Source organism: Haliotis asinina, chromosome 2, assembly GCF_037392515.1.
Source record: "Haliotis asinina isolate JCU_RB_2024 chromosome 2, JCU_Hal_asi_v2, whole genome shotgun sequence".
Taxonomy (NCBI): domain Eukaryota; kingdom Metazoa; phylum Mollusca; class Gastropoda; order Lepetellida; family Haliotidae; genus Haliotis; species Haliotis asinina.
Window position 1 is genome coordinate 89517404 of NC_090281.1, and position 14640 is coordinate 89532043.

Below are 14640 nucleotides of genomic sequence, written 5' to 3' on the forward strand. Positions count from 1 at the left end.
GTGCGTGGATTATGTAATTGCACAAATTTGATATTTGATATATATTGTTTCAATTTTGGTCTTGGCTTTTTCACTCATGTAACATTTGTAAATTTGAAAAGTGATGTTATTAACTTTTCCCAGAGTCTTATGCCCAGAAGACGGTGGCTCATGGGCCAATCTGGTAGATCGATTAATTTTCTATTAATCTTCTGCTGGAGTATACCATTTCAGTATCCTTGGTGCTGCCAGTCGGAGACCCACTGGTGTATAGCATTGTCCATGTGATACTCGGTGGAAGGTGGGGAGCTGAGATGGTGAATTTTCTATTATTAACCATGGCTCAACCCAAAAAACATAAACGAGCACTAGATGAGTGTTTGTCTTCTGATGAGGAAAATATCACAAACAGATATCCAGATACATGGAGTAGATTCTTGGTTGTGTCTTCGACTGATGGTGAACCACTCAAACTAAATCCGTTTGCCTCATCAAAAGCAATTTATGGACTTGTTGGTGATGTCCAAGCTGTTAAAAAATATAGATCAGGGTTTCTCCTCATAGAGTGTAAAACAGCAAACCAATCAGCTACCCTCATAGCCACAAAACAGCTTGCAAATACTGAAGTTTCAGTTTCTCCTCACAAGTCTTTGAACAGTAGCAAAGGCATCTTGAGGGACAGAGACCGCTGGCTTGCCCACATGAGTGAAAAGGAAATAGTTACTGAACTGCAAAACCAAGGCGTCACTCATGGTAAAAGATTCACGTTTAAGAAAAATGGAGAAACTTTGAATACCAACACATACTTAATTTCTTTTTCTCAACCCCAACACCCAAAGTACATAAAAGCTGGACATTGTAACATCGAAGTGGAACAGTATATTCCAAACCCACTTCGTTGTTACAAGTGTCAAAAGTTTGGTCACGGTGCCCAATCCTGTAGAAATCGTGCAACATGTTATAGATGTGGTGAAGATGATCATGAAGGTTCTGACTGTTTGTCTTCTCCAAAATGTGTCAATTGTCTTGGAGATCATATGTCTTCGTCAAAGTCATGCCATGTCTGGAAACGTGAATATGAAATTGTCAAAATCAAAATCCAAAAGAATGTCACATATCATGAGGCAAGACGTTTAGTTAATGTAGCCTTGTCAAAAAGTAGATTACAGACAAAAAACTGATAGAGTACGAAAGGGATCACGTGATCCTGTACCAAATCTATAACAAGTTTCAACGTTTAGAAGACATGGACGTCTCTCCTCATCCCCGTGCGCGAAATAGAAGCAGTTCGCCTCGGAAGGGGAAAAGTCGGTCCTCAGCACTACCACCTGCTATAAAATGAACAATAACTCCTTAATCCAATGGAATTGCAGAGGACTTAGGACCAATTTTAATGAAGTACAGTTACTGGCACAGGATTTTAAACCATCAGCATTTAGTTTTCAAGAAACGTACCTGAAACAAAATGATAAGTTCGAATTGCGTAAATACCATTCTTATCATTCTTATTCACCCTCTGGTGACAAAGCCACTGGTGGATCTTTCATATTGGTGAGACATGGTATAATTCATAGCCCTGTTCCTCTTAAAACCAATCTTCAGGTTGTTGCTGTTCGTCTTACTTTACATATAACCCTTACTCTTTGTTCCTTGTATATCTCCCCTTCTTCCATTCTCCATGAGAATGATCTTCAAGATTTGCATGACCAATTACCAAAACCCTGTATCATAATGGGTGATCTCAATGGTCATAACCCATTATGGGGAAGTCCTGATACCAACAGTAAAGGGAAAGTTCTTGAAGAGTTTATATCTGATAATAATTCATGTATATTCAATGATGGCTCTGACATATCTTTACATCCTGCAACGGGAACATATTCTTCCTTAGACCTGTCACTCACTGATTCAAACGTTTATAATGAGTTTGAATGGTCAGTCCATAATAATGATCTTTGTGGTAGTGACCATTTTCCAACAGTACTTACAGCAATTAAACCTTCCGATGATCCGCCTGTAACAAGATGGATTTTTTTCAAAGGCCAATTGGCCATTATTTCAGGGTACCTGCCTTAAGGAACTTAAACCAGACCTTTTCATGGATGTACCTGATCCAATTAAAATGTTCTCGGACAAACTGAAACATATAGCTGATGAAACTATTCCTAAGTCCTCTGTAAATCCGCACATCCGTAAACCATGGTTTAATGATGAATGCAAACAGGCTTGGAAAAAGAGGAAGAAAGCAGAGAAATATTTTCGTCTTCATCCCACTGTTCATAACTTAAATAATGTAAAAGTCAGTTACGCTAAAGCTCGACGAACGTTTAAACACATTAAACGTCATACTTGGAAAAATTACGTTTCCAAAATAAATTCCCGTACTCCTATGTCAAGGGTATGGAATATGATCCAAAAAATTAAATGCAAGGGTTCCAAATCCAGTAGTAATCAGCATCTCAAAAATGATAATAACATACTAACTGAAAAATCTGATATTGCAAACAAGTTGGGTGAAACTTTGGCTAAACATTCGTCCTCCTCAAACTATCATCCAAAATTCAATACTTATCAAACACACCAAGAGAAGAAACCAATGGATTTTAAATTTGATAATGGTAAAGATTATAATGAGGTATTTTCATTACATGAACTTCAAACTGCGCTATCACAGGCTCACGATACTGCAACAGGACCTGATGATATCCATTACCAGCTCTTAAAACACTTGCCTGAATCATGTCTCGAAACGTTACTTGGCATTTTTGACCATATTTGGACAACACAACATTTTCCCCCTTCATGGCGAAAAGCCACAGTTGTTCCTATTCCAAAGCCTGGGAGGGATCATGCAAATCCATCAAATTACCGACCTATTTCCTTAACTAGCTGCGTTTCAAAACTATGGAGCGAATGGTAAATAATCGCTTAGTTTGGTTTTTGGAAACCAACAATCTGATTACTGATATACAATGTGGTTTTCGTAAAAACCGAAGCACAATTGACCACTTGGTTCATTTGGAATCATTTGTTAAAAATTCTTTCATTAAAAAACAACATGCAATCTTTTTGATCTTGAAAAAGCATATGATACTACTTGGAAGCATGGTATTTTGAAAGATTTACATTCTTTGGGTTGAGAGGTCATTTTTTTGAATGACAGACAGTTTCAAGTACGTGTGGGATCAACCCTCTCAGACTACTTTCATCAAGATCAGGGTGTTCCACAAGGCAGTATTTTGTCTGTGACTTTATTTAGTATTAAAATCAATAGTCTTTCTAAGGTTTTAAGTGATTCAGTAGATGGATCACTATTTGTGGATGATTTTAATGTTTCTTGTAGAGGTAGAAATATGCATACAATAGAGAGGCAATTACAAATTTGTCTCAACAAAATTGAAAAATGGTCACTTGAAAACGGGTTTAAATTTTCTATAACAAAAATAAATTGCTTGCATTTCTGCAGAAAGTATAAACCGCATAAAGATCCAGAACTATTTTTAAATGGCACCCCCATCAAAGTAGGAAAGGAGGCCAAGTTCTTGGGTCTTATTTTCGACTCACATCTAACTTTTCTACCCCACATTAAATCCCTTAAAACTAAATGCCTGAAGGCACTTGATCTGTTAAAAGTTGTTTCCAATTCAAAGTGGGGAGGAGACCAAACTACCCTACTCCATTTATACAGATCTCTCATCCGTTCGAAACTTGATAACGGCTCCATCGTGTATGGTGGAGCCTGTAAAAGCAACCTCAAAATACTTGATTCTATCCACCATCAAGGTCTAAGACTATGTCTTGGGTCATTTAGAACTTCTCTTATTGACAGTCTTTACGTCGAGGCCGATGAGCCATCTCTTAGTCAACGACGTATAAAACTCTCCTTACAGTATATAACAAATCTATATTCTAATGATAACTGTGTTTTAATCCTCTTTATGTGGATCTATACAATGAAAAGTCTTCTCTTGTTCCGCCTCTTGGACTTAGAGTGAAACCTTTTCTGTCTGCTTGCGGCATTGAGCTAGCCAATATATCTCCTTCCCGTCTACTTTTGTCTCCACCTTGGCAGTTAGTCCCGAAATTGACCTAACACTGACGAGGTTTAAAAAATCAGAAACAAATGAATTACAATATAAACAAGAATATAATCAATTAAAAAGTACCTATAATACATACAAATCTTTATTTACAGATGGGTCCAAGGATGGTGGCGCCGTGGCTTATGCCACTGTCATTGGATCCAGAACAATATCTTTCAGATTACCGGATAATAGTTCTATTTTCACAGCAGAAGCAAACGCTATATTAACGGCTCTTAAATATATTGAAAGACATCCTAGACATAAACATTATATTATCTATTCCGATTCTCTTTCTTGCCTCCAGGCAATTAAAAACCTGTCATGTAAACATCCACTTTTAATAGAAATAATTGAATTATTTAATAATCTTGCTACTGGCCAATACGACATCGTCTTTTGTTGGTTACCTAGCCATGTAGGCATTTCTGGCAATACAATGGCCGACCTTGCTGCCAAGGCAGCACTCAAGAAATCCCTAACTCCACTTCTTATCCCATACTCTGATTATAAAGCTACAATTAGACCGTATATCCGAGATCTGATGCAAAAGAGGTGGGACACCCAAGTGGGTGTAAATAAATTACATGCAATAAAACCTTATATTGGTTATACCAAATTGGGTTGTCAGTCCAGATTTGAGGAGGTCATTATGAGGCGATGTCGTATTGGCCATACGAGATATACTCATGAATACCTTTTGAAAGGTGAGGATCCTCCGTTCTGCATCCCTTGTGATGAAAGAATCACAGTCAAGCATATCTTGCTTGACTGTGTTGAGTATTCCATCACAAGGGATCAGTATTTTAATTCACAAACTATGAAGGATCTTTTTAGCAATATTAGCCCTCATTTAATTATTGCATTTTTAAAGGAATTAGATTTCTTAATTGAACTGTAAATAGATAAATATTCTAAAATTGGACGATTAAATTAGTATCTCAAATCGTTAGTGGCTGTACCCTCAAAGGGGGTTGAAGTACCGTAAAATAATTGTCCTCCAGAGAAGGTACATAAGTCAAAAAACATTTGAAGTAAATTTCAGTTTTCCAGGTTTTTAATCGCAGAACAAGTGTGTTTTTACTTAATGGGTAGATTTGTCTAAATTGCTAACAGCTGAGGGAATCCAACTAGGGTCCATGCAGGAAGCAAATGTACTGTAAGTCCCCATGGTCCTTAGTATGGTGATCTACCTTCAGTTCTTGGCAACCTATAGCTCATTTTTATATTGTACTGTCCTCTATAGATACATTGTTTTAGGTCTATTCACTAGTTTTACATTCTACTCTGTGATATCCTAGTTAGTTGTACTGTCCTTCGTCGACAGGGTTCTACAATGTATGTGCTATTAATTCATTTGTATCATAATTTCTCGTCACGATATGGCTGCAATATTGCCGATGTGACGTTAAATATTAACTCACTCACTCACTCATGAGTGAGTGAGTGAGAGACTACGTACCGTCGACATCCGGTTCCAGCGGCCATTGGGTACGTCATGAACCCGTCACCACTGGCTGGATTGTTGGGCGAGAAACGTGAGTCACAACCTCGTATGACCCCCAACGAATACCGAAAATATCCGTTGGCATCATCATGCCCAGAACACTATTCATTGTATGATAAAAGACATTACGCACTGATCAAAAAGTGTACTGGCATCCTACCAAAAAAAACTACTCCCCGCTGATATATCTCTTTAATACTTAATCATACAGTAGTTCAAAACCATGTTAGGTTAGACATTTTGAGAAAATTTCCAAATTTGATGAATGAGTGACAACAATTTCCGATGCAAGTCCCTATTTTAACTTACGCCGTACGTTCCAAAATACTTCAGGTGAACAAATGACAAGACCAAGACTTAGCATATGTTTATGACGGGCACAATCATTCAGATGACTATGACATTCCCAAACTATCAGACAAAATGGCAAAAACCCTTGAACGGGAGCTTACACAATTTTGTTTTCATCTGTTAAATCCCTTAAAACTAAAAAATGCCCTGGATCTGATGTATTCAGAGCAGAATTCATAAAATTCTTTTGGTAGATTTGGGCAAATGTCTTTTAAGTTGTTTGAATGAATCATATAGGCAAGGCATGCGACCGGTATCAGTAAGAAGAGGTTTGATTACATGCACACCAAGAGGATATAAATCTAGACAATATATCAAAACCTGGAGACCAATATCGTTCCGTTCCATTTTCTAGAAAATTGGTTCCTTGGCAATCTTCAAAAGAATAAAGAAAACGTTCTCGCCACCATCATAAACGAAGATCAAAACGATTTAAGACAGGAAGACATATAAGTGAAATTACAAGACTTGCCTGTGACCTAACAGAATATACAGATAGGTATCAGATACAAGGACTATTGTTACTCACAGATTTTGGAAAGGCTCTCAATACTGTAGACTGGAAAGTTTTAGACAGAACACTTGAATTCTTTAATTTCGGAAGTTTTATTCGAAATTAGGTTAAAACCTTTTCTAATGCCATTGAAACTCGCATACTGGTAAACGGATTTGGCATTGATTTCTTCAAAATTTCAAAGGGGTTGTCGACAGGGAGACCCTCTTTCCCCATACCTGTTCATATTGTGCGTGGAGATTCTGGGTAATATGATCAGAAACAATTTAAACATCCGGGTCATAATATCGAATATCTCTTTGCACAATCTGCTGATGATACCGATCTTTGTGTTGTAATGCAAACATTAGAACAATCTGCACGCTTTTCTAGACTGAAAGTAAATATTAATAAAACTATAATTTTGTGCTTGGGATCAAAGAAACGATCCAGAATTAAATTGTGTCCCATGCGAAAACTAAATTGGGATCCAAATTCCTTCACACTGTTAGGTATTAATTTTAGTTTAAAATGCCAAACCTTGATGAATTTCTGGTCCGCCAGAAATCTGAAATATGTGCTGCTGAAATGAAGTATTAGTACTAAACAGCATAGTTAGTGCCACACCCGGTAACTGGTATTTTGTGTCTCCATTAACTTTCATAATACCTTGGACAGAAAAAGTAGTTTATGACGGGTGTCGCCAGTAGCGCAGAATACGTTCACTTTTTACACACCTGGTATCATCACTATTTCATAGTGATTCATACACACGTGCTCTGTCATCGTATCACAAGGTGACTATCACTGGATTATATGGCCCAGACCCGATGTGTATACAAACAACATTGTACAGCTGTAATACGACTGAAACACACATCTGCTCAAATGATAAGCTATTGTACATCCACTCTGCTTTTGGCATAGGTTTCCTATGAATGTAATAGGTAATGCACTTCCCGATTCTTTACACACTTTTCTAGGGTTCGATAAATGAATATTTCCTTAGGTGAGAAAAGACTTGTAAATTATGAAATTTTCAAACGTTTTGATGACTGAAGAACTTTTGCATTTTTCCGGATATCAAGGGTATGTATTTGAACACTTCTTTTGTGGTCATGTTTCCAATACTGAAACAAAATGGCTACAGAAAAACTGGGTTCACATAGTGTTACTGTGAGAAGACAATGAAATTATCATGCATAGATGGATTTCATCTTGAATAGCCCCAGCCCATGCAGATGCAACATGAAACAAACAAACAAAATCCACACAAGCACTATTTAAAGGCTACACAACCTGCTAGTTGGATATTAGATCTAACAACAGTTGTGGGAGAAATTCAGAAATATGGGTCTCTGTAAATAGGGCATTTTGATATAGAAAATTAACTCCATTGTTACTGAATTAGTCCCAGTGATCTCGGTAATTCAGAAACACAGGAAGTCTAGACTGGCTTCATTTTGGTCTTTGCATTGCAGAAAAGTTTGAATGGAAGCTTTGGAGTATGAGACTCCTGGTTTACCACAGGTCTCTCATTCGAGGCAGCAAACGCATTCTTCAAAAATATCTAATTTCCAAGTAATATTAACATTCACATTTTGGAAAAATATAGATCTAGGCAAGCAGAGGGGTTGCTTCATTTATAGCACGGTCTGCTGATCAAAGCTGGTGGCTTCATAATGTCTGTTGGGACAATGCAGTTGACTACAGCCGACGTGGTGTTCATCTGGTTGAGGTCTGTCAATATTTAAATTGTTGTATTGTTGACGTTCATCGACAGATGAAAAAAGATGATTCACGTGAGAGCAATAACTCTGTGCTTGAAGGACAACGTAGTCATGCGACATACTGAAATCGGGAAATGAACGATAATTAGTCATTTAGTATCCATCTGGGCAAAGTCACCATCCTCTTTTGTCAGTATGTATATACGAGTTCAAGGTTTTCCGTGCAAAATATAATTCTCTTGCCAACGTCTTAACCAACTTAAGTACGTGTGCTAAAACGCGATAGTGACTAAATGTAACTTACTGACAATTCCCTGGCTGAGGCACGACTTGACCGGTTGATATTATTAATAACAATTGCTCAGAGTCGGTCATTTGTGGAGAAGCTCTCTGAAAAGCCATCATGTGTATCCTGTACATACAGTGTGTACATACAGTGTGTGGAACAGAATACCAACTCCACTGACGCCTTCGCCAGGATGAAGTGGGCTTGTAAAAAAAGTGAGAAACCGAAGGCTTCCTTTTGGCTGCTCAGGACCAGTCACTTCCCACTCGCAATCGCTCAAATATGATTCTGAAAGAAAATATTTGCATGAAATGTCGATTATGCAATGAATTTACAGAGACTGTCCAACACCATGTTAGTGGATGAACTTCGTTGGCACAAAAAGCATATCTTGTATGACATGATGGCATAACTCCATGTTTTCATTATCGTCTACGCCGATCCTGGTACCATCCATGGTACGACCCTGAACCGGGGTGTCAAGGAAAATGACTCTTTCAAACTTATAATGAATATTTACATATACAGCCTCAGACGAACTCCAGCCAACAAAGCTTATCATGTCCTTTTTGATAAAACCAATGAATGTATGGATATCATTGCATTTTCTGTACCTTTTGATAGCAATGCGATTGGCAAGATTCAGGGTAAAATAAGCATGCGAACCTCGCTTGCGTCTCACTGTCGTCAGACTCCCCATTGTTCTCGGTGCACTTGGTTTGGTACCTCTTGATCTCTTGACGTAGATCAGAAGAGTGCAAGGGTTCTCTACCGAAACCCTACTAGGTGCGTAACACCTAGTTTCCTCACCATTGCATCCGTACCAATAAGTATAGCTTCCGCTCTATCTTGATTCAACTTTAATTTGTTTGTTGGCATCCAGGATATGATCTAGACGGTGGCCGATTCTAATTTAGATTGTGGTTGTCAAACGTCAAGATTGACACAGTCTGACATCTGAGAGTGGTCAGCATACATGTCATGAACGACAAAATTATTATCAAACCCATGGCTTATTTCGGTAGTGTACACAGTAAACAGAACCGGTCCAGGAACTGAACCTTATGGTACACTATAATACATGCTGTGACATATGGATTGTGACTGTCCGATCACAACTAATTTCATCCACGACAATCTGGAGCCTTCAAGACCAAACCCCTTCTGAAGACGATGGATGAGTCTGGGGCCGCCAATAGACTCGAAACAACTAGAACTGATCGATGGCCGCAATCAGAGCGTAATGTGTACCAGGGTAGACTCGGTGATGCGATGTGCCCTATGGGCTGACTGGAATTGGTAGAACAGTAGTTTACTGCGAAAGGGGTGGAGGTGGGGTGGCGGGGGTGGTAGGTTTTGTGCAGGGATCCCCTCCCCTTTTCCCGTGGATGTATCTTAGGCGACCATTGAAACTCTCGTGACGACGAGCGAACATGAACTGTGCATCCGGCACACCCTACTATACCCCCCTCCCCTCCCTCCATAAGTTGTATCCGTCCCTAATTTGGATCCATATTATGCCACTGCATATAAACATAACATGACCATCCTGATTGGTCGAGAATAAATATATTCAACATTGGTTATGCAAAATCATTACAACCATGCGCAATGTACAGGTGTTATACAGTTATATATTTATTCCAGGTTGTGCTTAGACACTAGGGCAGGCAACAGCTGCTGCACGGAAGTAGCCCTGTTTCTGTGACAAGCCGTTGAGTACATTACTGATCAGTGATGGCTTGTATATCTCGGCAGAGACAAGTCTACATCTGTCTGGTGTTATTGTGCATATCCGTGTTCATTTATGTCAGTGCATGGGCCTTAATGTATCGGTCTATGAGGAAAAAAGACACACTGCGTAGAGTCACTGTTCATAATGGAGTTGTCAATGGTCCGGCTAACGTCGTGTCTCATCTGTCTGGAGGACTTTCGTCACATAGAGTTGAAAAGGGTGACACTTCAAACCCAAGAACTACGAAGAAGAGTCACCTAAATAAGTGGAGTACAATCACGCCTTCCTCTACTGCAGCAACAACATCACCAAAAACAAACTCAACGACGACATCATTCCCTCCTACCTTTGTGCGAGGTAAAGACATAACTCCACTTATATCGGAATTCTTTCAGTTAAAGGCGAATGAAACGAAAGACGATTTTGTCAATCTTCACAGGTACAAGTTCTCCCTTGACTCCAAGCGATGTAGATCTGGTTCCACCTTCTTGGTTATTATCGTTCATTCAGCTCCTGGGAATACTCAAAAGAGGAATCTGATACGAGAAACCTTTGGATCCACTGGATCTTACAAAAACAGAAACATAACTGTTGTGTTCATGATAGCAGCAGTGAAGCAGCAACGAGCACAGGATTCTTTACAATACGAATCTCAGAGGTATGGTGATATTGTGCAAGGAAATTTCCCAGACACCTATGAGGATCTTGTTAGGAAACACATTATGGCAATGCATTGGTTCAAGTACAGGTGTAAAGCTAAATACATTCTGAAGTTGGATGACGACACGTTTGTGAATCCGTACAGAATTATCGACCATATTTTGAAAGCTGAACCTCAGGGGCTCACAATCGAATGTAAACTGGTTCAAGGTGAAGGTCCCGTTAGAAACAAAAGCTCAAAATGGCATACTCCCGAATCAGAGTATCCCTTTTCTGTTCTACCACCATACTGTTTAGGGTTCGCCTATCTGACAACTCCAGAAAGTTGGGTTGCCATGTACAAAGTTTCTGAAACGAACCGGAGAATGAGCATGGATGACTTGTATGTTAGTATTGTGTTGGCTATGAAAGCTGGAGTACAAAGGACAGACTTCAGCAACATTTTGGTCGAATGTCCGAGGAATAAGACCTTTTATTATACAGAACTAAACCGGAAAGCGATAGTCATCGACCAGAGAGGGCTTTGTGGATCAATTCCCTTCAGACACTGGAGACAAATACAGCATGACAATGAACGCTTTTGAATTATGAGCACCATAGTCTTGAAGCAAGTTTATTTCTAACTACTGTATCATATTGATTAGGAAAGCTGCACTACTCTCCCTATGGCGCATTTTGTGAGCTTCAGTCGGTTCTTTAAACCCCTTAACCCATCTTTACACGGTAAACAGGCAACAGTCAGAGCTGCACCTAATTCACATTATAGCTAAATCAACGTTGTCAACTTTAATTGGGACATCATTTGACAATACATTTGATTAAATGCTCATAATGCAAAAGTGGGCTTTGTTATTGGTCATAGATTACTTGTTTCAATGTATTTCACAGAACGTCCAGACGACCATTTATTATTCATTGATTCTGGTGGTTTAACTGCAGCGTGTGACTGGAGCGATGTTCAAAATGGTATCCGACAGTGGCATATTTCATAATTTATAAAATAATTAATGTTGTACCGCTGTTACCAGAAAGGAGATTCTAATCAGGGGACGATTATGGATGCACAATTCATAACAAAATCGAAAGATTGTGGTGATTATTATCTCCGAGAACTCATTGGACATCGATTTCTTGAATGATTCTGAATGTCAAGGGAACCAAATGTTTCTTTTTCTGTGTCCGGAGAACAAAGCAAAACCAAACACGCATATGAGAGAGAATCATTGTATATATACTCCCTAGTGGCTGGTAGTAACGCGGTTTATTAACACGTTACATCATTATTAATAAGCCGTCCTGTATTTTGGGAATAAGTACACTATGTTTGACAAACTGGAGATGTATACCTATGGTTATATAGGGGCAAAGTTATATCGGCGTCGCGAAAGCAGGTTACATCACGCTTCATTATAACGTCATTACCTACAGTGTGATGGTCGTTTATAATGTCACTGGTAGAGTGTTGGATGAATACTGTGAACTACCTTCACCAAGAAAGGAGTGAATTGAAAAGTCGAAAGGTTTGAGTCGCATCGTTCGTAAGCCTTGTCATTGTCATCGCTCCATGTAGTGGAGCGGCTAAGCAAATGAAATGTGCATTTAGTGACAAATTCACGAAACTTTGCACATTTATGGACTGAAACAGAATGAACATGTTAGGATATATATGGAGGCCCTCAAAAATAATTTCCTTTGCGCATGCGCAGTAGATAATTTGCCTTTTTCTGGCTACTGTTATAGCAATGGGCATGCCATCAGTACCCTACTGAGACGATTTATTTTTTAAAAGACCGATTAAACATCTTGAAAACATTGCTGAGCCAATATTATGAATACAGGAAGTGCATGGAAGTGCGTGAGTGGTTACACCCATTCGCACGTACATGAAACCTACTCCTGACGTTGGTGCTTGGTGTAGAGTCGGCAGTAGAGAACGTACTGGTCACTTTCTTTATGTATCCAGCCCCACTAGGATGGAGATGGGAGTTCAGCCAACATTTCTGTATGCTCGAAGTGATATCAGTCAGAAGGATATAGTTGTTTTGGATACGTCTGTTGTGACATCTCTCATGAGCTGGATGACAAGTAGGTCATTGCCAAATATTAAAGATCATGGTGGGGTGTGACAATAAATACCAAACGGAGACTAAGATGCACTGATGCATTGGGATCGTTTATCACATCCGGTGAGGCTTAGGTCTAGAGAAAGGATGTAATCATTGTTGAATTTCTCCATATTAGTCTGGACTTTTCTGTTAATTGGTCTTGGGAGCCAAGAAAATTGGGGAGCAGAACCCTGGATCAAGTCCCTTTAAGGGATAAGTGTTTCTTTGGATAGAAGTGACTATCACATATATGAGCTGTGGTTGTAGGTTTTCTGCGTACTGTATCTGTGGAACTGGGACTGGAGCAATGGCGTCTTGTTCACCGGAATGCTATATCTATTCCTCATGATTTTTGTGATGAAAGGGTTCTTCCATGATGATGAAAGCTGAGCAAGCTCGGAAGACCCTGCATTCAGGTAGCTTTGGTTCTTGATGGCTTAGAATTACCCGAGTTGGTGGTATAATGCAAGAGGACGATCCTTCGACGGGGAAACTATGGCTAGCCCGTCTGCAAACTAAGTTAGCATTTGACTGATACTGGCCCTTCATGATGTGAGTCTAACCCTGTTGACGATAATATGAGAGACTGAAGAGTCTCACAGGCCTGGTATCGTGCATCCACTGCAGATGCATTTCTTGGAGTGCTTTGGGATAACTGTGTTTTTGTGTATTGAAGGAGAACACAGACACTTAATTTTCCACTACTATTTAGAAATAAGATGAGATAAGCAATTAGTATGCGTCAGGATAAGGTGCAGCTTGATGTTTGCACTAATTTACTGATATTTGATGGATAACCATTCTGCAACCCAAGTTGCAATGCAGTTGACTGATTGATGTTTGCCCTTCATGATGAGAGACTGGGGAGTCACAGGCTAGGTCATATTCATCCATTGCACATGAGCTGGTTGGAACGTGTTGGGGTGAGATAAGTGCTCTTTTCTGTTGGAGGGAAACACAAGCACTCGATTTTCCAAAACTAATCTAAAATGTGATGAGATAAGGAATGGATTTTGATTGTTTAATGAACTTTTATACATTGTTTTGCATTAACATGGATGTCTATGCGTGCCCTTTCGTCTTTTCTGGAGCCGAATTTTAAAACCGTTCAATGGGTTTTTTTACCACACCTGGCTCATAGGTAGGTCAGAAGGTGTACTGGTGCCTTTTGTAGTTCTGGAATTCTGAACAAACATTTTTCGCGTTTCCATGGCAACAAATTTGACTTTGATTGAATTTGAAGGTGGTGATCCTTTTTGGGACAGAATTTTAACCTTTCAATACTCTCCTCCCACCTTGCTGTGTACACGCAAAAAAATTTGACATAATTATAACTTATAGTACCCATATTCATGAACAGTGTCTTCCCTTTAAAGGAGAAAGTGCTGACTTTGTCTTTTTTATTGTTCTGCATTTCCTTTGCCACTTATTATGTTCCGTTTCAGTCAAGTTTAATCAGAAAAATCAAAAGCATACACACATGTTCTCAAAGACTTCAATGGTGCAAAAAGCAATCTGCTAGCCGCCATTTTGGAAAGACGGAGTGATCACTGTTTCAAAATCGTTTGTATTTTTCTAACATCATACCTTTCATGTCTCTTCATGAACCTGCATATCTCACTATTTATGAAACCTATAGGTGGGTAATGAATTGCAGTACTAACGATTGAAGGGAAACACTGAAAATAGTATTCCAACGTTTATGTGCTGCG

At 39.1% G+C, this 14640-nt stretch overlaps 1 protein-coding gene across 1 annotated transcript; it reads left to right on the forward strand.

Annotated features, from left to right (window-relative positions):
• The first annotated feature begins 10165 nt into the window (after positions 1-10165).
• On the forward strand, positions 10166-11407 carry LOC137272095 (beta-1,3-galactosyltransferase 1-like). The gene has a single exon (XM_067804456.1). It carries the CDS (start codon positions 10166-10168, stop codon positions 11405-11407), a length of 1242 nt encoding a protein of 413 aa, XP_067660557.1.
• The last annotated feature ends 3233 nt before the right edge of the window (positions 11408-14640 follow it).